This window comes from Nothobranchius furzeri, chromosome 6 (genome assembly GCF_043380555.1).
Source record: "Nothobranchius furzeri strain GRZ-AD chromosome 6, NfurGRZ-RIMD1, whole genome shotgun sequence".
NCBI lineage: Eukaryota > Metazoa > Chordata > Actinopteri > Cyprinodontiformes > Nothobranchiidae > Nothobranchius > Nothobranchius furzeri.
This window is the reverse complement of record NC_091746.1, coordinates 80,604,059-80,631,330: the sequence shown is the minus strand read 5'-3', so window position 1 is coordinate 80,631,330 and position 27,272 is coordinate 80,604,059. Positions and strand designations below refer to the sequence as shown.

Sequence of the window (27,272 nt, the reverse complement as noted above, 5' to 3'; positions counted from 1 at the left end):
GGAAATGTGTCGTGACCTGTGAGGTTCGCTGTTGGAGTTCAGTAATTATGCAGACATCTCACCCACAACCATGTCAGGTCAAGTTTTGACAGATATTCCACTGCAGCTCAATATGAACATTTGTTCCCCCTGTGTTTGTCTTCATAACATTTTGTCTGTCTTGAACAAATAGCTTCAAACGTCTCCGCCACTGTTGTTAAAAAAAGGAAGAACATTCAGTTTGGCAACATTTCTAGCAAATGCTGCTGCTTCTTTTTTTTTTATTTGAAGCAAACCTAACAAGTTCTTTGAACACAGCTTTTTAAACATGTCATTCCTGTGCCATTGCGGGAGTTTAGGCTAAAGTATGTGATGGCTTCATTCACCTGCCAATATGTATTGATTTACTAAGCAAAACCAGGTCAGAGATGCTAAAACTTTGACTTTCAAATTTTTTTTTCCAAGTATTTGATGCTCTGCTGTTGTCATGACTACTTGAGCAGATTTCAGGCATTTAGGCAGGAAGGCTGCAGAAGTCATGCTGATAAGATGGTCTATTACACAATCAACGTATGCATCTTTTTGTGTCTACTTCCTTTTGCTTTTATTTGCATGACTATAACGAATGTAATTATCTGTTATTGAAAATGTATCATGCAGTCTCCTTGGGGTTCCTGTGTTCTGGGGCAGCGCCTGGATCTCTGGGACTTGGGGCTCCCCCCCCCGTCTCCTACGTGTCTTTGGGGGGCAGATCTGTGGTCCCTCACACTCTCTATTGGACACTCCTATAGATAAACCTTACATAAACAAGCGCGTGTACACACACAGGTGCTCACATGGTGCTCTCAAAAGTATGGGCTTGGGCACGTTCAACACAGGTCTTAAGACTATGGTGGGCACTTAATGCACTGTGATTTATTATCGTTTGACTGTTCAGTAAAACAATGTTGATTATATATTTCTTCATCAAGTTGACGCAGTGATAGCTTGATCTTGTTGTAGTGTTTTTGTGTCCCTTTTTTTGTTGCTTTTTTTTTCTTCTCTTTCTGCAGGTCTAGAAGCAGACTCTTGTTCATTATTGTTTATTTTTGTGTAACCACCCCACCCCCTTCCCCCCTCTCTCCCCACCTTTTGTCTTTTCCTTTCTCTTTCACCTCTGACTCCGTGTCTGGTCGGAATTACAAAGCATTCAACAACAATAACAATAAAGTTTTAAGTATCAGGCGTGACATTAAAAGCAGACGCTTTGATGCTCCACCTGAGAGTAAATCTGTAAGGCTTGTTACCAGCATTCAGACATCAATTCTGTTTGCTTCACAGCCAGACAGGACACGGTAAAAAAAAAAAAAAAAAAGCAAGCGAGCTGCCGCATTCTGAGCCACCTGCAAGCGGTGAACTGACGACTGCTCCAGTCCATAATATAGAGAGTTGCAGTAGTCAAGTCTCGACATGATTAGCAAGTGCATAACCTTTTCAAAGTCATTAATTGGTAAATAGGGCTTGACTTTACTAAGAACACGCAAATGAAAGAACACACTCTGGACCACAGAACTTATCTGTTTGCCAAGTTTAAAATGGCCATCAATGAAAAACCCCAGATTTCTTGCCTGAGATACGCAAAAGGATTATGAAGGGCCAAATCCACTTTTTACCCCATGCACCAGCCCAGGGTCCCCAGAGGTGACAATTTCAGTCTTTTTGTCATTTAAAGTAAGAAGGTTCAATTGTAGCCAGTTTTTGACATCTTTTAGACAATTCAGTAATTTATCAAACGATGGCCTTCGAGAATGTAGAGGGACATATATCTGCACATCGTCAGCAAAGAAGTGATATGAGATGCCGTGATTACAAAAGATGGCACCAAGGGGCAACATATACAGTGAGAACAGGAGTGGGCCCAAAACTCAACCTTGAGGGACACCGCTACTAAGTTTCGCTGGAGACGAACAACACTGCCCCATATTTACAGTAAAAGTCCTGTCTGACAGGTAGGACCTAAACCACTGCAACACTGAGCCCCAGATGCCGATGTCATGCTCTAGGCAGGATAAAAGAATCTGATGGTCCACCGTATCAAAGGCCGCCGTTAGGTCTAAAAGGATCAATACAGCTGATTGACCGGAATCGATAGTTAAAAATGTATCGTTAAATATTCTTAAAAGAGCAGTCTCTGTATGAAATGCATTATATTTTACTGGATATATTTATGTGTTATTTTGACTAAGATGAGTGTTATTAATACAAACCTAAAATGTTACTGAAATATAGGTCAAATATTAAGAAAATATTTTAACTTTAAATATCGGATGGGAAAAAGGGAACTAAACACCAATCTAATGGATATTATTGAGCCTTTTATAATAAGTCTGTTATTTCAGCCTGATAATTTTGTTGTTTTATTTCATTTTTTTTTGCACCAACCACTTTTGTTTCACTTGAAACATTGTCAAATGGAATATTATATTAATTAACAGAAGCTTAGATTAGAACACTTAACGAAAAAAATATTTAGCCTTTAAAAAAAGTGAGGAAGTTGAATGCACAGAGTATGCATGTGCTGGCGCATGGTCAGGATGGTACCACCTCTGCCTCAATTTGAGCCAGGAAAAACCCTGTCTACCACTAACTCCATTTGTTCTGCAACATAGATGTTTTACCTCCGCAAACACAAACATGTCCATGAAAAGTTCATAAAGTCTGCATCAGCTATGGTATGTCCTTTCTTTTGAAGCATGTAAGCGGTAGTCTAACGCTAGAATCGGCCAAATGATTTATTCAATTTTTTCTAAATCAGCCGAAATTATTTTTAACTGCCAATTAAAAAAACACAACACAAGCCTGGAGGAGTTCTGCCATGTTGTGGAGTTGCTAATGCTAATGGTTAGCTTCTACAACCCAAAACGTGTCCTGCTCTCTCCTGGACGCTAAATCAACAGCAGTCTTCCCCATCATGAGCCAAGATGGGTGAGTCCATGAATGCTAATTTTCAGTGTGACGTAGATCTGACTGACCTTTCTAATCGGAATGTTTCCCCAACAATTTGCTGTCAGCGGCTGATACAGGAAATGGGGGTAGAAGACTATTTTCATGTTTAGCCTGCATGTTAAACTCAGAGTGACGGTCGTATTTCAGACATAAGTTTAACTTGGTCTTCATGTTCCCTTTCAACACCAGCATGTCCACAGATTTTTGTATAGCCTCCTCACTGCCACAGTTTTGTCTTCAGGCTCTAATCTGTGTGATGGACCTGCTTGATAAGAGTACAAGCAGCATCGGCAAAGAAAAGATGCGATGGTGGCTCGCTGCCAGCTGTTGGAGCAGAGCTGGACACCTTTTAGCAGAGGACATACAGGCTAATGGATTCTCACTGACCCACGATGACTTTGCCACAGCATGATTTCTGCTTGCTAGGTTTTGGGAGAGCTCAAAGCCCAAGTCAACCTGCTGCTGTAGAAAAACAATATAAAATGTTTTATTTATACAGGAACTTTTATTGCTGCTTTTGTTTTGTCAGCAGTTTGTATTGTGGATGGTGTCTTCGCATCTTTTCTTAAACCCACCTTACATCTGTTTTTGTTTAGACTTCATGCTTTTTTAAATTATTAATAGTTAATCCCATTTTCCTGGAAATAGAAAGAAATTGGTCCTTAGAGTAAATGTTGTGAATACCTTTCAAATTCAGATGCATATCAGCTCAGCTGGCTGAGTGACAACCATTTTTGTGTTTGCAAAATTTGGGTATGTAAAGTAAAAGTCCCATAGTCATCATCACACACTGGTGAAAATCATCTCCGCATTGACCCATCCCCATGGAGGGGAGCGGTGAACTGCAGCTGCGGCTGCGCTCAGGAACTATTTGGCAGTTTAACCCCTCTCCCGGTCCAAGCTCTTAAAGCTGAGTGTCAAGCAGGGAGGCATTGGGTCCCATTTTTAAGTCTTTGGTGTGACCCGACCGGGAAGCGAACCCTGATCTCCCAGAGCTGGTAATTTAAAGTGACAGTGTGCACTTTCCCTGGTGATAGGGGGCAGTAGATACCTAAATCATTGCAAGCAAGCATTATTTTTGTGTTCAAGTAAGATCTTACCAACGGATGGCCATTAGGGTCAAAAGTCCTTGGGAGTGCAATAGGGCTGCAACTAACGATTATTTTCATAATCGATTAATCTGTCGATTATTTTTTCGATTAATCGATTAATCGGTTTGTTATTGTTTAGCTATTTAACCTATACAAGTGATGGATGCATTTCAGTTAAGAAAAAAAACATAAGAGAATTGTGCAGTTGACTGCAATCTATTTTATTGCACATGAACACAGTCAGCAGTATAAAATGAGCTAAACAGTGCAAAATATCAGTCCAGAATAATTTTTAGCATTAGCTGGAAGCCTGCTCCTTCCACCATGGATAGTGGCCTCATGTCTTTTACCAGCATGTTTAGAATAGAGTTTGTAAGTGGTATGAATTGCTGGGGGGTGAGTGTCTTGTTCCCCATGTAGTTGTCCATCGTTGCTTGTTTTTTTTTTCTGCATAAGAAACACAAATAGACTGAAATAAGTACACATATAAAATAAAGCAACACACACACTACAACACTAAATCAATATTATATTATTTGAATTAATTAACAATATACAGTGATCATTTATTTTGAGGGTTACGTTCTACAAAATAGCCCGCAACAGGAGATATTCAGAAAAAAATTCTAATTTTTTTTACTATTAAAAAGCTCTAAGTAAGAAGCTCATGAGGTTTTTACTTTGAGTCGGGAGTGTTTAAATTAGCTAGAGAAATGTGAAAAATGTTTATTTTGTGTAATACTGTTTAAGAAACATGATTAAAATGTGTTGTGAGGCGTTTTACAGCGTTAGACAGTAAAACAGCCTTTTAATAGTAAAAAAATGACTTTTTCCGAATTTCTCCTGTATTTAAAAATTGAAAGCGTACAACTATGCCGCGTTATATTCACCTGGACACAGCTCGTCTGTAAATTTTTCACCGCGGAGTTGTCCTTTTTTGAATGAGGAACATAGTTATGGGTTTGTGCCGTTTTTCTCTTAATGAGAACATTCTTATAAACAGACGTGCTGAATTTGGCAAGTGCATGATTCACAACACGGAGGAGATTCACGATGGCATCTAGTCAATCAGAAGTAGAACACCGTAGACTGACGCGGCAAAAAAACATGTTTAACATCCACTATAACGAACTCAGCTAAAACACTAAGTCCAGCTTGTGTATTTTCTGTTACTTACCGGGCTGGCTCTTCCAAATGACGGCTCACTTGACCGCGGTGCTCTTCCTCTGCTGCATCAGCCCCCACATGTTTTCGTCTCAAATGTTCACTTAGGGACGTCGTGCTTCTGTGCCATGCTAGATGGTTTTTGCATATTTTGCAGGTCACCCGTCTTTTCAAGGCATCTAGAGTAAAGTGCTCCCATACTCGTGAGGTTTTTGTCCGGGGTTTCTCTTCAGTTTTGTCGCTTCTATTTTTCTTCCGTATTTCTTGTTGATCCGCCATCTCTCACAGCAAGATGAGCGTCAGTAACGTGATACGTCATGAAAACCGAGGGCACTCATTGGCTCATTTCTTCTTCTACGGCTCCACTGGTAGATCAGTGGCTCATTACTGCCACACACTGGCGGCAAATTTAACAGCTTGTAACCGATGTCAGATTGTGGTAAAAATAGACTTTATGCGGTAAAATATGATTATTAAACAACTAATCGATGACTAAAAAAGTTGTTAACTATTTTAATAATCGATTATAATCGATTAAATCGATTAGTTGTTTCAGCTCTAGAGTGCAACCTCCAACAAAATAACAAGAACATCAGATTCCCTTTCATCACTTGCAATGAGTGAAGAGATAAATGTGTAAAAGTTTAACAAGTTTATTAATGCTGGAAGTTTTGTAACCATTTGTTACAAATCAGTAAATGCATTCTGTCCTCATGGGCTTTCGCAGAAGGAAACATTGCATCCAATTTGGCATAGCCCAGAGACTTACCCCTGCTTTCCACAGGGGCTGTCAGCAGCACGTTACTGCAGCAGCACGTCATAGCTGCTGATAGGAACCGCTGTGGTCAACAGAACCTTTTCCACTGGAGCCGTCAGCAGCGCGAGTCGGCCGCGTCTCAGGAGCAGCATGTCGCGGCCTTTACACGCCGGTTCTAATTTCTACGCGTGACGCCTCTGAAACGGGTCAAGTTCGACATTTTTGGGGAAGGAAAGACAGGAAATTGGACACGGAAATGGAGAGAAGCTCCCGAGATTTTCAGAATAAAGACACGTACTGCCTTCCGGTTGCTTTACTTTTAAAAAAAGTTACTAACTGTGCGGCCCCGTGAGAAGTTATCACCTAGCTAGCGGTCTCCTTTGTTTTTCAGGTCCGTATTGGCGATTATAAAACCGACAGAACATAAAACACAAACCTTTTGGAGCCATGTTGTAGTTTTCTCCTGCTTGTTGTTGTGTTTACTGACGAAGTCACTCGTGTGACTTTGTGCTCGGTCGGTGACCGCTGCTCCCCTGCTGCTTCGCATCTCGTGGGAGGGGCCAAGCAGCAGTTTACGCGAGCAAGACGTGCTGCTGCAGTAACGTGCTGCTGACGGCTCCGGTGGAAAAAAGGGGTCAGACCCACTCCAATGTAGTTTATACCCAAATGTTTTTGGTTGTATGTTATGAAACTGCCAATAATTTTCAACAACTGTTTATCTTTTACTTCATTTACAACATTTCAATGGATATTTCCAGAAATGAATGGTAAAAACTACACATTGTCACTTTGTATTATTTTAATTATTATATAAAAGATTTGAACTCATCCTTGTTATCTTTATACTTTCTTCCCAAGGACTCAAAACTTCTTGACATCTTTTTAATTTGTCGTCATCATTAGTCCCTCAAGTCTTTCTGGAGAATTTTATTTTTTGAAAGTTTTGTCTTGAGATTCCAACCAAGATGGAGAACTATTAGCTGTCGTATATAAAACTTTGTACAGAGAGCAACAAACACAGTTTTAAATGCTTGGACAAAGAAGTGGCAGGAGCAGATTAACTCCTTGGCAGTGACAGGAGGTGTCAAGGACATGGAACAACTCCTGACTTCAACATTTTCTCAGAGTACAGGTGTGAAACACAGCAGAGGACAACAGGATGCTGTTGTAAAGAGATTCCAGTTCTTAGGAGTCCAACTTCCTGGTAAAATACTAGTTTTATTCTTTAATCCTTTATTCGTTTACTGTTACCATCCTTTACAGTGCTCATCCAGCCTGGACTGAAACGAATGCACTCGATGGTGACCTTGAACTTGAACCATTTGGACATCTGGTTTAACTTTATTCATGATAGCAGGATTTAAATGAAATGTGAAATTAAAAACTCTGAAACACATTACTCGCCAAGCATCCTTTTTACCTGCTGCCTACTCACTTTAACCCAGCCTTTAGGTGTGACACACATAGACATCACTTTCCACTCATAGCTCTTCCCTGGAACGCTAAATAAAAAAAAACAGAGTAAATGTGTTCAGATTTCATAAAGAGATATCTTTGCTCTTAAAATTACCTTAAATCACAGCTGCTGCATGAATGTGTGTGATGGGTTTATGGAAGGCCCTCTGTGATTACCTTGGGTTCTTTTTGTGTTGTGCACAGACGTGTCCCTATTAAAAACTCGTGCCAGTTTTGTCCTTAGTTTCAATGGTGGGATATTTAACATTAATTCTATGTCTGGATTTTTCTTACATGTGAAAATGCGAACTTTACTAAACATGCATGATGGATGTCCAATATTATTGGACACTATTGGCCTTAAAATGTAATATCAGAAAATATCTGTATTGGTTTTTACTCCTTTAGTGACCCAACTTTTACATATCACACATATTAGACATCAAGCTCTTCAGCTTCATCTCCTCTCTCTCAGAATGCCAAAATATGACAGATCTGATGTTTAGTTTTTGAGATATTTTACTATTATTTGGCATAACTTGTGAATAATTAGGAATTTGCCCTTTATAGAGGATAGGATATAGCTGTCCTAACAGCACGTAATTGATGAATGACCCACACTTGTATAGCGCCTCTCAGAGTAAGGACTCCAAAGCGCTTTACACTACACTACGTAGCTATGTGGAGCTAGCAGCTAGCAAAACATCTAAAACAAGTGAAAGAATCTTCACCCGAAGCAACAGAAGAAAACAGAAAAAATACATTACTGGCTAATACACACATCTTAGCGTCACACTTGGCAGTTAGCCTCATTTAGCACGTGTACGCTCACGCTGCTTACATTTTATCAGCTATAAATAACTTTGGCACACGCCCAAACATTCCCTGAACGCATCAATAGTTATAAAGACAAATGTTTTCCAAGGCACGAACATATAAAGCGAGAATGTGTTCGTGAGCCGTTTTTTCTCTCATTTGTGCCCAAATGTAAACGCACCTGAAGGGAGGGGGAAAAACTACGTCAGTGATAGGCCTGCAGCGCTCACTCTGTCGCTTTTCTCACAGACTATATAACTAAGATCATGTGTAACAGTGATGTGTCACTTTGATCCATTTTGAAAACCTAAAACATTTTCACATTTTTCATTGAATCAGTTACTATTTATTAACTTTTTAGTTAAACTTATTCCCATCCTGAACTTAATATGCGGCCTAAAGGCATCGCTGCACGTTAGTCAGGATTATCTCAAGGAGAATATTCAACTGCTGTTGGAGACAAATTAAACATGACGTTTTTCTATTACTAACTTAAATTGATGTAGTTGCAATTTTGTCTATGGCAGGAGATCCGTGATGTTAGCAGCCAAAATTATTTTGTTATTAGAGGGACCCCTGCGTTTATGGTTATCTGTTCGAATCGGAAATTAAGAATTAGATAATATCATATGTCGGATATTGGTAAAAAAGCCAATATTGAGCATCCCTAGTTTCAGCCAAAGCATTTAATCAGATTTTAGATTCAGTTATTTCACTCTCCCAGGTTTCTTTTTCCTCCTGAGAGTCAAAAACCTGACAGACAACAGCTTTATGCAGCTTAAGACACTTTTTCCCACAAGTGCTGAGCAAATCAAAAATGAAACCAGTTTTAGAAAAAAAGCAAACATTTCTAATCTTTACTTCCTTCTTTCTTAGTAGGTTGCATCAAATTTATAACCTCTGTCCTGCTAAGTTCTTCATTCATTAAATTACAAATGAATTCAAAGGCATCAAAAAACATTTGTACAAAGTTCAGTTTAACTGCAGAAGTGCGTATCTGTGTGAAGTACTGATGTTCAAAGTCAATCTTTCTGCTGCTTTCATCATTTTTTAATTTTATTTGCCACCATCTTTGTTGTGTGAATTCTAACTGGGACCATACCAGTAGGCTTTTTGTTTCGAACATGTGGATGCAACGTCGGGGGGTAAACAAATCCCTCATCAGTCTAAATTTACAAACAGAAAAAAGCTTTTTGCACAGCACAACAGTAGCTAACTGCCGAATGGTGCACCAGACCACTGGCGATGCGGGACATCTCAGTGGTTTTTGAGCTAATGGGCACATATTACTCACACAGCAGTTGGAATTTCTGCCGCAAACAAGGAGACACTTGATTTTTATCTCTGAGGCACACTTTTGATGATGAGAGATTGTTTGTGCCACCTGGCAATTGATGAGAATCACAGTGATGAGAGCGCGGAGGTCTTTTCATCGGTGAGCCATAACCGTTTCATGAAATTGTTGGTTGTAAATCAGGGTTTGAAGCAGATTCTGGAGGAAGTCTTTTATATCGTTGACGTCAGTAAAGGCGGCATTAGAATACGTTAATGTTAAGTCCTTTTTTGAAAGTTTTCATGTATTTGTAGCCAACAAAGTTCTAAGGTACCCGTAACATTTCTTATTCCATTATCCTCTCTCTCACTGGCTGCTTTTTTATCCCTCAGCTGAATTTTCAGATGTTGATTTCCAACCTAATTTCAAATGCAATAAGAATCTGTTCTCATGTTCTTTTTCTTTGCAGGGAAAATGTCAAATATCCGTTCTACCAGGAAGATGCAACAGCTAAATAACTTGGTTGCCATGGTCTCCAAGCTAGCCAGTCCAGGATGCACGGTTGTGGATTTCTGCAGTGGAACGGTACGAATGTGTGGTTACATGTTACTGGAAGACGTCCTCATATTATCGCCACTTAAATGGACACAACACCCAGGAAGACTGGCCGTTACGATCTTAGAAGCACTCAGAGCAGCTTTGCTCTGTTGTTTAGGGATTTCTTTTTGAAGCACAGCAGGATTCATACCTCTGTTGATGCCCTCTTTGATGTGTGCTGTGCTTACGTTTTACTTTTTGGTTTGTTTTCTTTGCTGCTGGCTCTCAGGGTCATGTGGGGATTGTTCTGGCTCACACACTTCCAGATTGCCAGGTAAAGTGTGTTTGAAGATGCATTCCCTCGTGTGCATGAGTTTTCTTCCTTTTTTTTCCCTACACACACACACACACACACACACACACACACACACACACACACACACAGTTGTTTGTAATTGCATTCTGGATTCATTTTGAGCTTCATTTCTGTGAAATTAATAGCATTTTAGAAACATTAAAAAATCAATATTTATTCGGGAATGATATTAAATGCTAGGTTTAGGGTGGCTTTTAGTCTGAAATAAATGTTATTTCTGTTATTTCTATTCATAGAATAATCTAAAAAATGTGTTACTCCTGAATGTTTTTCTCTAACATGAAAATTGTAATGCCTAGATGGGATTTCTGTGTGAATATTTCTTATTCCAAGGATTTAGAAAAAAAAGTGACTAATTTTGTATTTATTTTAATTTAAGATCATTCTAATAGAGAACAAAGAGGAGTCCTTGGTGAGGGCCCAGCGTCGAAGCACTGAGCTCGGACTGAAAAACATTAGCTTCTTTCAGGCTAACTTGGATTACTTCACTGGACTGTTCCACATTGGGGTGAGCAGCGTTCTCTTTATTTTATCTGTTTTGTTCTTGTTCAACACGTTTTACCCTGTTGGTGGTGGTCAGAGAGACTGCTGGCCCCGGTACTCAGCAGCCTCGCCTCTGTCGGTGCGTCCCTGAGCATCTGTGGCTACGATGTAGCTCATCACCACCAGCGTGCGAATGTGTGTGCATGGATGAATCATACACTGTAGTGTAAAGTGCTTTAGAGTAGGGCTGGACGATATATAGATTATTATTATTATATTATATAGATTTATAATGAAAAAAAAGGTTATAATGAAGGAAGGAAACTTTTCTTCATCAAAGTTTTATTTACCGATTTTTTTCCAATGGCACCACATGTCTGTCGATAGATATATTGAACTATTGAATTATTGTCCAGCGCTACTTTGGAGTACGATGGCTCTGAAATGCGCTATACAAGTGCGGGTCACAGATTGTAAGACAAAGTTTGCTTGAAGTGTTGCAAAAATTGGCACACACACACACACACACACACACACACACACACACACACACACACAGTCCTGGGATTAAAACCCTAAAAAGCTGATTCTTGTTACACAGTATATTTGTTTACATATTCAATACATTATTTCATGACTCATTTGTTATAACAGTCTCATAATATTTGGTATAATTTTACTTAATTTTTTGTAAGAAAATGTGTTCAATCCGTCTTTTTATGATGGTAAAAAAAATCCACATCCTGTCAAAAACAGTGACCTCCTGGATCTAACTACGCCAACAGGGACAGGCCTCCTACTGGACAGAAAACATTGACATCAGATCGTACTGAACGATCGGGCTTTTCCAACAATGAATTTGGTTCTTCCCTCATGGCGCGGGCATTTCAAATGTATCTCAGGTCATTTAGTCCCCTTGAGACATGTGCGATTTCCTGTTGTGAATCATAGCCCAGTTTTAGACGAACCAGCTGTTCCATGCTGCAACTTTCTTTGGGACAAATAGGAATATAAATTCACCTTCATTAATTAGAAAAATAAAATCTTTATTCCTGTATCACTCCACTGAGACCTGTTCCACTTGGAGGGAAAACAAAACACATTCAGATAATTCCTCTCAACTACATATGAGTGTTTTAGTGACCCAGCCAGGAACACCCATGGATGCTTTTTAACATGATGCATGAGGTTCAAATTCATACAGTTTGTATTTTTGTATGTATGAATAAAAAATACTTGATTTTCCCTTCTTTGGCTTCCCTCCTGCATGTGAACGATACCCTGAAGGAGCCACTCATCACAAAGGTTTTAAACCTTTCATGTTTTATGCATGGTCCCATTTTTAGTCACGTTCACTTAGCCATGCTAATTGTGTTGAGATGTTCCTAATTTTAGTCAGTCTGCTCCTCCAGGCTGTTGCTGCCTGGTTCAGGTGTTAAACCGGCCTTCAGTCAGAGCATCAAGGTTTTCCTTTAATCTCTTCTCGTGTCTGATGTTGTTGAGCTAACCGGCTTTTGTGTAAGTTCAAGCTGGCGCTGGTCAAGGTGTTTTCATGTTTAATTACAACACTCATGATGATTTGAGGATTGTGGAGCTCCACAAAAAATAGGGGCTCAAAATCCTAAAATTACATGAATGTTAATGTGACTGTAACTGTGGTTGTACAAAACGTTTATTTTTATTGTGAAACTGAGTTAAATCATTGTTTTGTTCAAGCTTGGGCTAACGTATGTAAATCATCTGGACAATCTTCAAAACTGACCGTGAAATTGATTTTGTCAGTTGTTTCTAATCTCCAACACCCTTATGCAGGTTGTCTGTCATTTCTGCTACTGTGCTGGCTTTATGGAATTGTTTTACTTCATCCCAATTTATAGGTGTGGTAATACATTAGCGTGGCCTCTAGTAGGAATGAAGGCCTTGTAAGTCGTACTTTGGGTACAAAAAGCCCCAGTGCTACAGTTTCAGGACCTATCAGATTGCCAGATCAAAAGAGAGCTTCAGACGGCTAGCCGAACCTTCACAAGCCTGGCCAGGATTCTGGCTCATCAGTCACTCTGAATTAGCGCGTTAATTTAGAAAAACAATGTATTGTTTTATGTTTTTATTGTTTTATGGAGTTTTTTTCACGACGTAAAGGTGGACTGACCTCCATAGCGATCTGATCACACCGATCTATTGGTTTGGTGGGCCAATCACAGTGCATTATCAGCCAGGTGGGGGGATGTTACTGCAAACCAAAATGGCCACGGCTCTGTAGCGGTCCAGTCATAGCGTTCTATTGCTTTGGTGGGCCAATCACAGCACTCGGTAGGTGGGATGTTACTGAAAAAACTGAGTTCTGTCTTGTGGTAGCTGATAATGCTAACCGTTAGCTTCTACTAGCTGAGATGTTTTCTGCTGTTTTTGGGCGAGTTTCACCATCTATTTTCTATCAGAAGCTAATGCAGGAGATGGGTGTCGGAGACTATTCTCATGTTCAGCCAGCATGGCAAACCGAGTTACCGATTATAATCAGAAATAATAAATACAAATTTTTTTCTGTTAACCTCACCTTTAAACACATCTAAATATTTAGATAAAGCTATTAGCTTAAAAACAACAACATTTAATCATTGCAACTCATATAAAAAACAATTTCATAAACATTTAATACACACATAATATAAATGACCCCTATTTTATTTACATACTCCACATAAACTAAATGTGCTACTTTTTATTTTTACTCGATAATTTTTATGGGAGTCCTTGCTTGCCTTTTATTCCAACATAAAACAAGAAATTAACAGTACAATAAAGTAGTTCTTTTAAATAATCTGTTTAATTCAATAAGACAATTAAATGTATACATATGAAATAGTTGTGACTTAGCCTTTAAAAGTGGCTGCAAACTCATTTGCAGCAAAGTAATTTTGCAGCCCATTCCAGCAGAAGGTTATGTTGAAGTAGACAGCTGCAGACATTTTCCCTCAGCTCAGGCCCAGACAGACTAGAAGAGGGCCCTGATTATATGAATAAAAGGGAATAATGAAGCCTCATCATTTCCATGATGTGATTATTGAGTGAACGTGTGACAAAAAGACAGCCTTCCTTTTCTAGAAAAGATGGATTACCCAAGAATGTACTTATACAAGTACCCCTATGGTTAGTGCATGCTAAATAAAGGCATCTTTCTCTCCCAGGACAGAATATACATACAGAGCATTGTTCGACTGCAATGAGGCTCCTTATTATGCCAGCTTAATCAGAACGTTTTTCACTGGAGCAATGGTTCAGTATGCTTGATTTTAGGAGGCTAAAATTCAGACCAAATGATTGAGAAATTATAAAAAAAATCTTTAAAATGTTTATAAGTAAATAATTGAGGCTCTCCACTGTCGCTACATGCCTACTTAGTATGGAGATTGCTGTAAAGTTTCTGAAGCCTCCTTTTCACCAGACGTGCAAGCTTCACGAAAAGGCCGTGAAACGAACTTCGCAGCAATTAGCCGTCGTTATAGCGGACGGGTTCCTTTCCACCGGCAGCAAAGTGTAATAAAGCAAAGGGACGCTATCATTCGCTTTCGTCTATATTTCATGCACTACGCTTTCAAAACACGTCCAACCCTGCTGTTTTAATCGGGCTAGACAGGAAGTCAAATGCGAAAGCAGTGTAAAATATCCGGAAACTTTCAAAATAAAAGTCAACTGCAAATAAACGTACGTCAATTCCTACCCTGATGTAAAAGAGCAGAAAACAAATCAGACCTTTTTGGATACATGCAACAGTCCTTCTCCTTGGTTGTTATACCTCTGAAATCATGCGTGCTTTTGCAATTCTCCCGTCATTTTGTGACTTTGCGAGACCAGTAGAGCAAACCGCCTTTGCCCCTTTTGTGTGTCTGAGTCGCTCCCGGATGGAAGGGAGCTTGCCGGTAAAACTCCGCTATTATGTTACACGCCGTTTTCACGTCCGGTGGAAAGGATAGGCAATACAAGTCAGCGACTCTGCTGGGTTCCTTTATATAACCCCAAAATTCCACTACCCCCGCTCCGCTCTGCCCCCGCCTTCCGCAGCCGCTCGCTTCCGAATTCAATTTTTACTGGTACTCGCTCTACAACGGCTCCGCTCCGGTGCGGAGACCTGAGGTGGGCAAACAAGCATGCGCGGGATTTTCGAGATCTTGCGATACAGTCCGAGCAATAAACGCGGAAGTTAAATCCAAACACCCGTTGTGTGGGAGAAGCATCGGCATGAACTGTTTAATCTGCCCATCATTTGTGTTGAGAGATCAGCAGTGTTTGGATCAACAAAGTGTGACTACTTTGATAGTGGAAACTGTGTTTATGGCTTACTTTTGTGCATTTAAAGTTCAGCCGCCACTGATAGTGGTTAAAAGTTGTTAAACCTGTGCATATGAAACAAAAAACGCCTTTTGTTTATCGATTTATTGTGAAGTAACGGAAGTTGTGCTTGCTCCTTTTCCTGTTGGGCGGTTGTGATTTCTGTCCATTTACTGCGGAGGTGCTCCGGCGTCCGTCAAAAATAGAATCGATCCTATTTTGCCGGATGGCGGAACGGCGGGTAGTGGAACAGCTCTGATTGACTACAACGGGGCCGATTTTGCTGCGGAGTTCGTGCCGGAGCGGAGCGGAGGTAGTGGAATTTTGGGGTAAGAAGCTTTTAACTAATTTACTTGATGAACTGGACTCAGTTTGCATTGTTTACAAGTGCCTTGAGACAACTCTTGTCTCGATTTGGCGCCACTGAATTGAAGATGAATAGAATTATTAAGATTTTAACCCCCATGATTGAAACCTAATTAATGTCTGGGAAAGATGGTGGCTCTTTTATGGTTTATAGTTATAAATCAGAACAAATTTGCTTACTTTTTTTTTTAATGTTTATTTATTTATTTTTTAATGTTTTTTCTGCATTACAGTAAATGCTGTAAAAGACAAAAAAATTCTCTGGGTCTTGTTTAAAATAGTTTTCAGGTTTGATTGAATCTTTTTTCTGTTTTTACACTTCTGGTGTATTTTAAAAGATTATTGTATTTTATTTTTAACATTTACTTGTTGAGCGTGGAACCCTTTAAACAGATTTCTCCGTTCAGTCTGAGGCGTGATCATAAGCAAGTGCAGCTACCATGGAGACTTGAAGAGCACGTAGCTCGTCTGTCTAGACAAACCGGGAGACGACCGAGCCATGCTGCTTGCAGCGTCTGGATCTTCTCCAGCCATTTGGTTCAGTTCTGACCTGCTCTGAACTTCTGCTTGGTGCCACTGCTGCCAAGGCAACATGGCGTCCCTTCAGACTCACAGGCACCAAAGTGACAACTTCTTGGAAAACAAGAGCAGCAACGAAAAAAGGCTGTAAGAATAGAAACAAGGTCATTTACAGACTTGCAGTGGAAGTTGTCCTATCAGACCCGATAAATCCTCATGTTTCAGTTAGCGTTCATGATCTGAAACCATTTATCATCATTTCAGGATGTCATGATAATTCCTACGTAAGAAGAATGTCTGGAAGGACGTTTGGACTGAGGATTTAGGTCTTTTAGTCTCCGTCAGCCATGTTCAGCTGTGCTGATGTATTGACAGATGTTTACCGCCACACACAGGTTACCCACTCCACATGAACACTGGTGCATTCGTGCCTCTACTCCAACAGCAGTGATACATTTCATTTGCTCTAACTGCCCCACTCTGCACAACGTAGATGCTTTTTAATTGGAGTAGCCATAATGAAGTGATCAATGGCACCGAGTACGTGCTTTCAAGTGTGAACCGTTTCAGCCCTGCATCAAAAGGAAAATGGATGTTTGAACCCAGATTACTTGGATTGTTTTGGTTAAAGTATCACATTTCTGAGTTTGACTTTGCCTGCTCTACCTCAGGTGGCCCTCCATGCATGTGGCGTTGCAACAGACATGGTGCTGGGACGCTGCATCCAGGCAAGGGCCGCCTTTGTCATTAGTCCTTGTTGCTACGGCTTCATCCAGAACGCCGTCAAGTTCACCTTCCCCAAGAGGTTTGTGCCTGCTCCCCACACCTCTCCACTGTCACCTCTCCAGGCCTCTTCTCTGTTAAATGTTTTTCTCTCCTTGTTAACTTCCTATCAGTTTTACGCAGCTTCTCCTCTTCCCCGTCTTTTTTTCTTTCCACATTTTTACTTTTTATGGCCTTAGCTTTCCATCATTTTCACAGTCATTGTCACTATTTCCTTCTCACACACTGATAATCTGTCTCGTCGTCGCCGCTTTCTGTGCAGCTCCTGTCTCTTATCGGCACCGCTGACAATCTGAGGCAGGAGTGTCACATCACCTCCTCAGCGGGGTCCATCCCTCACTTTTTCAGTCATGCTGTCAGCGTCGGAGAAAGGGGGCAGTTAGGACTAGTATAAATACACCAGCATGGAAATCTAGTGGGAGGAGCAGAAAGAAAACACTCCTGTCTGTACACGTCCAACATCTGGTTTAACAGAGAGATAACCACGAATGTTGGTGCTGTCTGACAGAACGCACAGGCAATAAACGCTGAGGGGGCTGCTGTGCATCTAATTAGTGTTGATGTGGAGCTAATGCAATGATAGCTTAGGAGTCACAACACTGCAGACAGCTGCTAGGACTACTTCATGTGAGTGACTGCTTCAAAACAAAGCTGCTTCACAGGATTACTGGAAGATCATCAAGTCAACCCTACTTTAGTGTCCACGTTAGAAGATTGCTTTCTGTTAGATTTAACTGTTTTATCGTCTCTGATGTCAAATGCATAAAATGGACCACTCTTCATACACTCGACCCTCAAAGCCGGCTGACTCTTCGCTTTGTCGCTAATTGATGGGTTGCAGAAGGCATCTTGAAGGGATATTCCACCCAAAACTGAAATTGTGCCTGTGTGCATATTTCCCAGAGTTAAATAAGTGGGGTGAAAACAATTTGTAACCAGCCCAGTCATTCTCCTGACCCGACTCTACTCCACTCGCTTTAGCTTAGCATAAAACACAGTAAGTGAATGGGTCCAACTAGCACTGTGAGTAAAAAAGGTCATTAAAATCACTCACTAATGATCCCAATTCTGCTTGGTGACCTAAATAATCACACAAGTGAAAATAATTAGTAACAAAGCATCCCACCGGTGCCATTTTAGACTTGGGACTACTTTATGACAAAGCACAGCTGTAAGCATCCGTTGAAAGTAGTTCACCAATATATCCCACACTTGCTCTTTTTCATCATATGTGCAAATAAATATAACAGGAAGCAGTTGGTTTTATTGGTTTGTATGTGAAAAGCAAAGAAGCGTTCCTTTTCACACATCTGTACTATGATTCTGTCTCTAGCAGCTCCCCCCAGTCTCCCTTTGAAAATCCCCTGCATCATTATTTGTTTTTGCTTCAGTTTGTTTCCAATTTCTGTTCTAAACAAACTCCCAAAACTTTGTGCCACTGTAAATCTTCAATCAGATTGAGTTTGAGGGTCACCTGGAAACCGTTGACTCGTTTTAAAGCTTTTGTAGTATGGCTGAAGGCGCACGTCTCCATGGTTCTCAGTTCCTTCTGCTGGGGAAAAAAACACAGTTTTTGCTGATTTAACAGCAGCATTCTCTGGGTGTGAGAATCTGCTTCTCTGTGTCACTTCTGTGTTTAGTAGTCCTGGTTATCCTACCTCTCCACCAGTATGAGTTCACAAGTTATTCAGTTTCATTTGACCTCGAAATCAAGCAGCAATGACTCAACCAAAAATAGAATCCATAAGAATTTCTAAAGGTGGGAAGTGGATTTTTCCTAAAACAGGATTAGTATTTGTTGGTTTACTGTTATTATGTTAAAATTTGTTGGTGCTAAATTAACTCATCAACCTACCTGACTTCTCACAAATGTAAAGAATGCCTGAAAATAATACTCTGCAGCTCTAATGAACAAGAAGAAGCTGTGTTTCTGCAGGGCAGTATGCATGAAGGACCTCCCCGCCTGACTCTGTCAGTCATGACACTTTTAGTATTTTCTGCCTGAGGTCACGTTCCAGGTACCGGTTCTCATGTGGACATTCTGCAGGTGCAGACTTTCCAAGCAGGCTTTTATGAGCTGTGAAACTCAGCCGCCCATTTCATTAAAGCCTGAAATGTTCACGTTAAACGTTCTGCTCCTCTCTGTGCCACCTGACTGGCCAGAAAACCCCTTCCACACGCTTCCTGTTGAATTTTCATTAGCACCAATCATTAACCAAAACAAACTACACTATCCATGACAAACAAACTGATTTTGTTCCTGTGTTCTGACCAGTAAGGAAAGGTCTTGTTTCCCAGAGAGAACGTGATTCATCTAATGAGATCGTGTATGTTTATTTGGGATTTTTCCTCCTAGTCGTGGTTTATTTGTTGAAGTCTTTTTTTAATCTTTCCCACCAACCACTGCATCCACATCCCCTTTGACCTGACATAGTTAACATATGACGTATATCGGCCTGCATAAAATTCACTCTTCTTTGCGGATTCTTGATTTTTGAATCTGCAATTAAAATAAGATGTAAAATAGGCTAGTCTATATTTAGTCATTATGCTCTAAAAAACCCAAAGATGTCATCCCTAGAGAAGCGTTTAAAGAAATAATAAAATCTGGAATTTTCATGTTTGCGTTTGTTTTGTAAACAGCAACAAATAAATATTTTTTTAAAGTCACAGAATAGCCCCAAACATTTCCATTTTTATGTTGTTGCTGTGTTTGCAGTTGTACCCTATGCTTTGAGCCTTGTTTCCTGTCTTTGGTGTTTTTTGCACGAATGAAGAGTTTTCTTGAAACAATACTTATGTTTGTGTTGGCTAGGCCTACATTAAATGAGACAAAATAACAAAAGGTCAGCTTTAAAGTAGCCATCAGTAGTTTTTACCTCTATAATCTGGAAATATCCACCGGAATGTTGTTTAAAATGAATAAAATAATGTCCAGTTATTAAAAAATATTGGTGGATTTGTACCATGTAACCATAAAAACCTGGTCTGAAGTACATGGGTCTAGCATCTTTGGGGGACGCCATGTTTCCGTCTGGCCAGCTCGGGGACCTGCGCATGTTGATGACATCACACTAGATGATTGGCTGAACGTACAACTTACGAACGTTACATTACCATGTTCAAAAAGATTTAGGTAGTAAGAATCACACATTTAATAACAAAACTGCTAAACTATTTCCAAAACATGGGGATGAACAGAATTGAAAAAGAGATCCAGTATATTTTGACCGAGTGGTATTGCCGTAGTCACTGCATTGCCATCGTCATCGGCTGGCGCAAGCCCCCGAGCATATCCAGAAAGAACAGCGCCAGAAAACTACAATCGACTTGAATTCTCTCATGCACGCGGAATACGCGTGCACAGGTTTTGGCACCCATCTGACACCATAAAGGAACATCAAACTCTGAGGAGTCACGTCGAGGTTGCATGCTTTTTTCTCCACGGGTAACAGTAACTGTAATGTTTTTTTAAACTAGCGACCAGTGGCGGCTCGTCCATAGGGGGCGCTAGTGCGCCGCCCCACCAGTCTCACAGGAAGAAGAGAATAGGAATCACAAAATATTAAAAAAAACAACATGAAAATTAAACTAAACGATCTCTACATCATACAGACTATAAGTGTTTTGTGTAATCGGCATTTAAGTGTAGTTTAAAAATGTTATTTACACTTTTAACACTACCGAATCATCTTGTGACGTATTTCCTGTTACTGTTGGGCGCAGTAATCTCTACCATAGGCCTACGCTAACTGGCGCATGTGCGCTGGATCCCCCCTCCTAATGCAAGCAGTAGGAGAGCCTTTGGGCACACGGTATAACGCCCACGAAGAGATGCGCAGAAGACCGGCAGGGCAGAGTCTCAGATCAGGGCTGGACAGAACCGGAAATTCTCCACAGTTCACCGTCCTTGGTTGTTGTAGAGCAGCTGAGTACACCTCGTGGAGTTTTGTTACTATGAAGGAAAATGATGGAATGTGGCATCAGAGACTTCTAAACAATCTCCTGCATGTAAAAAAGTGGATTAGTTTTACTTACTATACCATGGATTAATACAACCTTAAACCGGCAAAGTTAGGACGGAGTAAATTTTTTTAACTTCATGAAATGAGCTTTGTTTTTGTTTTTTGCTGAATTTGCATATATTGGTAAATATTAAGCTCATTTTTGGAACAATGTTGCTGTTAGCGTCTGTCGGTGTGATGCATACAAATGGTGATTTGGTGTTCCCTGATGGTGATATGTGGATAGTGCATCAGAGTTGTTCCAACCACATATTTCAGACGGAATTATTAGAATTATGAGCGATGAGGCTATTTTTAATACATTCATAACATGAGCACCTTTATTTTATTTATTTGCCCATAAACCATCATTTTGTAAGGAAGCAAAAGGATAAGAAACATGTTACTAGTACAAATCTATTTAAAAACCTCATTATTCATTGCACCTTCCAGGTCACTCAATTCTCAGCTAGCATGCTGTTTTCTGCACACCTGGTATATTGCGCCCCCCCCCAAGAAAAAATATTCACCAGCTGCCACTGCTAGCAACAGTCAGGAAGATATGGTGTAAAACTACCCTGAGATGTATGTATGCATTGCCCCCAAGTGGCAGGAAACTACACACTGCCACTTTAAGTGCGTCAGATCATAAATGTGGTTTCTGAAATGGTCACCACCCCTTAAAGGTGCATTATGTGAGAATATAGTGAGAATTCTATAGTGAGAAAATCTGAAAAGAGTCGGATGTTTCACCAGTTCTGGAAGGAAGGTTCTACTGAAACATATTTCATATCCAGCTGGCTAAGGGGATTGTCAGTTTTTCTCCTTTCAAAACAAAGGAAGGATGGTCGTAACTTTTTACCATCAGTGAGTGTGGGGTTGCCGTGTCTCCTGCGAACTAATACTGCAGCGCTGACACTTATAATTTGACTATGGCCAGCAAAAAGGTCCAACGTTGTTTAAAGTGATTGCAGTAACCATATTTTACCACAGGATGTCATTCTTACTTCATTTCTACATAATGCGCCTTTAAATTGAACAAAAAAGAATAAAAAAAAACAAGTCTTGTTCTTTGTTGCTGCCCAGAAGTAAAATATTAAATTCAATGGGAGTTTCAGATATTTAATTAAGTTTAAGGCACACTAACGCACTATCCTAAAAGCTTTAGATTTGTCTCTCTACTCCACACACAGCAGCCAATGTTTGAAGTTCCTCTTCTGAATGTCCGCAAGTTCTACTGAAGCCTGTTAATGGTCCATTTATTGATATCAGGAATGTTAGAGCAGAGAAAAATCTAAAGCTGCAGGATGAGGCACCCGAGGACTGAAGGTAGGAACTGTAAGGCCAAACATTGGGTGGTTTTCTTACAGATTTGCTTTGATGTTGGAAATCCTTCTTTTAAACACAATTGTTCAACATTATGAAGCTGTCATTTAAAGCAGCACAATCAAACCAGCAGAAACCAGAGCACAGAAACTTGTAACTGGCCTGCATTCATATAGTGCTTTCTAGGGTTCTACAATCCCCCAGGACACTTTACAACTAACCAGTCATTCACCCACAAACAAATTCACACACTGATGGTGATGAGCTTCAGTGTAGCCACAGCTGCTCTGCAGTGCACGGACAGAAGTGAGGCTGCCAAACATTGGCGCCACTGGTCACTTCGACCACCATCAGCAGACAAAGTGTGTGAAAGGTCTTACCCATGGACACAACAATTGCAAAAGATGAAACGTGAACTTTCATCCCTGCCATCGTCACCCCATAAACATACGAACTGCAAAGGTATTTTTAAGGACTTCAGTGTCGTCTCATTAAAGCACGGTGGTGGAAGCATCATGTTGTGGGAATGGTGGAAAGTTACATGGATTCATTTTAAGTCTGGTTGAGAATCTGCAAGATTATTTACAGATTGATGTCTTTTCAAAACTCTTTGGGCTTGAACAAACAACACAGTGTAACAGAATCACAAGTGTGTCTGCTTCAAAGGAAAATATTCCTCCAAGATTTGACTTTGAGTAAAATGGATTCTCTTTATTTTACCCTACCTTAAGTTTATACCATTTTTAAATTGTGAGCTCATCAAATACACACGCCCATACACCTATACATATTCCCGTGTCGCCTATTAGGAAACACTTTTTTGTGCTTACTGCATTTTTAAAATCTAATTTTCTGTTTTTACAGCAAAAGGTTCCAGGAGACTCTTACACACAAGGTACGTTTTTAAATGTGACCAAACTTCTTCACTCATTTATTATTAATTTGCATTTAATATAAAGTAAAATGTACTCATACTTTTACATACCTGCAAACTCGGAGTGTGTGAAAAAGGTGGCAACTACTGTGATGGTCAAATGACACGTGACTAACACACTAGAACAAAGATTTGGTTGTGAACAAGAGGAGTCCCCTCATTTTTCTGGTTGATTTCTATAAGAGGGACTAAAACCCATGGCTGAAACCTGACAGAAGGCTTCATAAACGGTGATTTTCGCCAAAAAGTGATAAGTTTGCAGGTATGCCTTTAGGTTTTTATATTTATTGCAAAATATGTTTGTTGTTGTAGGGTTAGGGTTACTGTCTACAGTTTACCACTTAGTAAAGATGCCGCCTGTCAAATGAAAGTTGATGGAATCTGAGGTAATAAATCTTCACGTTTTAGTTTGATGAGCTTGAACCCGACCTCAATGACCCGCTGAAAGGTGAAAGTATTCTCCTACTGTCAACAGTAAGCAAACACAGAAACAGGAATGATAAATCTGAAACAAGCCAACAGCAATGAGCTAGTCTGCACATTAGTTTCAAAGCCAGTTTATTGTTGACAATAAGATATAATTCATTAGTTTGATTAAACATGACAGCAAAAACATGTTTAACTGGAGTGTTAGGACTTTTGAAAGAAATAGTCTGAGCATAGCTAGTTTGAATTTTAATAAATTGTTTATGTTGTAAGTCAAATAATGAATATCAGTAATCAATACTTACTGTGTGTTTGGGCTTTGATAGGGTGGACTTTGTAACAGTCCATCCATCCATCCATTTTCATCCGCTTATCTGGAGTCTGGTCACGGGGGCAGTAGCCGAGAAGCCCAGACTTTCCTCTCCCCAGCCACTTGGGCCAGCTCCTCCGGGGGAATCCCAAGGCGTTCCCGTGCCAGGTGAGAGACATGGTCCCTCCATCGTGTCCTGGGTCTACCTTTAGGCCTCCTCCCGGTTGGACGTGCCCAGAAAACCTCACCAGGGAGGCGTCCAGGAGGCATCCTGACCAGATGCCCGAGCCACCTCAACTGGCTCCTCTCGATGTGGAGAAGCAGCAAATCTACTCCTTTTCACCCTATCTCTAAGGGAGAGCCCACTCTGCGGCATTTTGGCCGCTTGTATCCGCGATCTCGTTCTTTCGGCCACTACCTAAAGCTCATGACCATAGGTGAGGGTAGGAACGTAAATCGAGAGCTTTGCCTTCTGACTCAGCTCTCTCTTCACCACGACAGACCGGCACAACGCCCGCATCACTGCAGATGCAGCACCAATCCGCCCATCGATCTCATGCTCCAGTTTTCCCTCACTCGTGAACAAGACCTCGAGATACTTAAACTCCTCCACTTGGGGCAGGACCTCATCACTGAGATTACTTATTTTGTAACAGTCATTGTTGCATTTCATAATGATTCTAACTATAAAAGGGTTGATTAAACCATTAATGTGCAGGTTAACAAGCAAAACATTACGTCTGTGTGTAAAATAATATGTACTTGAAGCTGTTTTAGTGAATCTGCATACAAACTAAGCTTTGAACGCAAACACAGTCGTAGAACACTAACCCCACCCCCTTAGGAATTGTCCCTGAGATGCTTCTGTCGAAACCCTAAACTCGCAATGCCGTAGGATACAAGATAGTGCAAATCACCACTCACATAGTGTTTTTCCTTTTGGGACTCTGGTAGTTTGTCCTAAAGTTAAAGTGGTAGCAGCTGGCTGGTATTGATATTACTGAGCGGAGAACCTCTCACACCAGTGGTTTTCTGTTGCAAAATATGCAAGTGTGTAATGAACGGAGGACCCAGGAAAGTACAGTGGCTCAGCGAGACCAACAACCAGATGGTCCAGTAGGTGCTTTCAGTTCGAAACGTGTTATTGGCTGAGGTTTTTAGACATAATTTTTATCTTTTAAATTGTTTTAAATGCACGTTTCCTCTTTACAAGAAAATGTCTGTACACATTTAAGGTTTGATATAATTATTTGTTATAAAAATGAATCTCATTCTTAAAATTAAGATGTTAATCTCACGAAAAGCTGAACCTGCTTCAGTGCATGATTATCTTATAATTTTTTATCAACAATAATTAACACATAAATATTCATATACAATTAACCTTAAAGGGATATTTCACCCAAAAGTAAAATGTTGTCTGTTGTATGCCTTTAAATCCTTTGTGTTACTCATTATTTTCATTTGCAGTCATTACGATTATTGAGATCACCAAGCAGATTAAAATCATTATTGAGTAATTTTAATGACGCTTTCACACTCAAGGCTAGTTGGTACCATTCACTTACATTGTTTTATGCCAAGCTAAAGCTAAAAGAGTACTGCCAGATCAGGATATTGACTGGGCTGGTTACAAATAGTTTTTATTTAACTATGGGGAATATAGCAACAGACAAAATATTCCCATAAAAGTGAAAAAATTCAAAACACATTTAAACAATTATTATTTTTTTAACCTCAGACAGTAACTCAGATTTAATGAGATATCTACACAAATCACTGTCTGGGTAACAAATATTCTGCAGGCCCTTACACGGGCCGGCTCTCCCCCTGCAGCCACTCAGCTCTTTTATCGCTCAGCACAGACAGGCTGCTGCTCTTTGGGAGTGGCTGTCCCAGCGTGATGTATGGGACATGTCAGAGCCCCTAGGGGGAAATCTGTGCAAAGTAGCTGCAGGTCCTAACCATCACAACCTCAAGCTGACATGTCACAACATCCAACCAACTTTCTTTAATTTTTTGTCTGTGCAGCTGATATTTATAGGCTTAAATGACAGAGGGAATATTACATTATCAGGAGATGGTAGGTTTTACTCTTTGTACAAAAGTCATACAGTGACATACAGTTCTTGTAGTGAGAACTAAACATGTGGCTTTGCAGCTGAAAAAGTCTCTATTCATTCTGAAGCATTAAAGACGTTATTGTCACTTTAAAGTAGAGCTCGAAATCTCATCGGTCACCTTCTTTGGTTTTGCTTTCACTAGCTGTGTTTGACATTTTGTCTGTGTGCTTTTCTCCTTCCAGACAACACTTAGAGGAAACATAGGCTGTGTTGTTTTATACCAGAGCCATATCTGCCCTTCTGGAGCTATATAGTCAAACCGAGTGGCAGCGCTCTGACAAATGGCTCTGGAATAAAGAGTTAATGGTGTGAGGTATTGGTGCTTAACGCAAACTTTAAGGAGCTGCTCTGTGGCCTTGCATTCAGCATTTTACCCCGCCGTGTGAAAAATGGCATCAATTAAAGCCGAGGCAGTTGTAGAGATGACTTACAGCCAGTCTGAGTCACTTGTTACATGAACCATAACAAGGCAAAAGCAAAATGAGGAAGCTTGTCCTTTGTTTGGAAATAAATGACCCGGGTTCATGAGCTGCGTTTGGAGAGCTGACGGGGATGTTCATATTTCACACCAGGAACTGCTCTTGCATTGTGCTTGGCTGTTTCTTAGAGGGACATAAATGAGAAAAATAGCTGTTAAAAATAATTACAAGCAAAAGGAACAGCTACAGGTAGGATCCCTGTCACAAAACCTAATGACGTTTAATATAGACTAGCAGGTAGGATGATTGCAGGAGGAGGTTTGACCGATAAGCAAAAACTTCCACAGGAGGCTCGTTAGTGAGTCTGGCTGTTGATGTTAATGCTAGGAAGTTTGGAGGCACAGAGTTAAAGTTTCTGTGTAAAAGTAATCGTGCCAGAGATTGAGCTTTTGAGCTGACAGATTTGTGATGCATCAGTAGAAATCATCTCATTTTCAGGCCTTATCTGTTCACTAAACATCCCAGTGGGATCGTAACATCAGATTTCACCACTGTTTCTTTATAAACCCCAGTCACATCATCCATGTAATGTAATGTGTTGGATTATTATGAAAGTGTGCTGATATGCCATATAAGAATACATAATCTAATAATCCACAGCATCCCAGAGAAGGTGATTAGAGAAGTAAAACGAAGCTCCTTAATTTGTGTCCCGAGTAAAAAGCATTGTGCAAATGTGACTTAAGTTGGTCTGAAAATCCAAAGCTGCTGCTGTGCTAATGAGGCTAAAATGGAGATTTTACATTTCTTGGCTTGGCTT

General features: G+C 40.2%; 1 protein-coding gene and 1 long non-coding RNA gene across 5 annotated transcripts in view; one reads left to right on the top strand and one right to left on the bottom strand.

The window, feature by feature from the left end:
* gstcd (glutathione S-transferase, C-terminal domain containing) overlaps positions 1–27,272 on the top strand; it is an 80,409-nt gene that overhangs the window by 44,783 nt on the left and 8,354 nt on the right. For 2 of the 4 annotated variants that reach the window (XM_054744827.2, XM_015943708.3), the window contains exons 6-10: positions 9,990–10,105; positions 10,347–10,391; positions 10,813–10,941; positions 16,799–16,932; positions 23,105–23,135. In XM_054744827.2, the coding sequence (XP_054600802.1) occupies positions 9,990–10,105; positions 10,347–10,391; positions 10,813–10,941; positions 16,799–16,932; positions 23,105–23,135 (455 nt within the window). The remainder of the gene's footprint in view (positions 1–9,989; positions 10,106–10,346; positions 10,392–10,812; positions 10,942–16,798; positions 16,933–23,104; positions 23,136–27,272) is intronic. The other 2 variants (XM_054744826.2, XM_015943710.3) reach the window with 1 other exon arrangement.
* Positions 4,259–6,075, bottom strand: LOC129164474 (uncharacterized). The gene is made up of 2 exons (XR_011520926.1): positions 5,233–6,075; positions 4,259–4,502 (listed from the first exon to the last, which is right to left on the bottom strand). It is a non-coding gene; the product is annotated as an uncharacterized lncRNA (long non-coding RNA).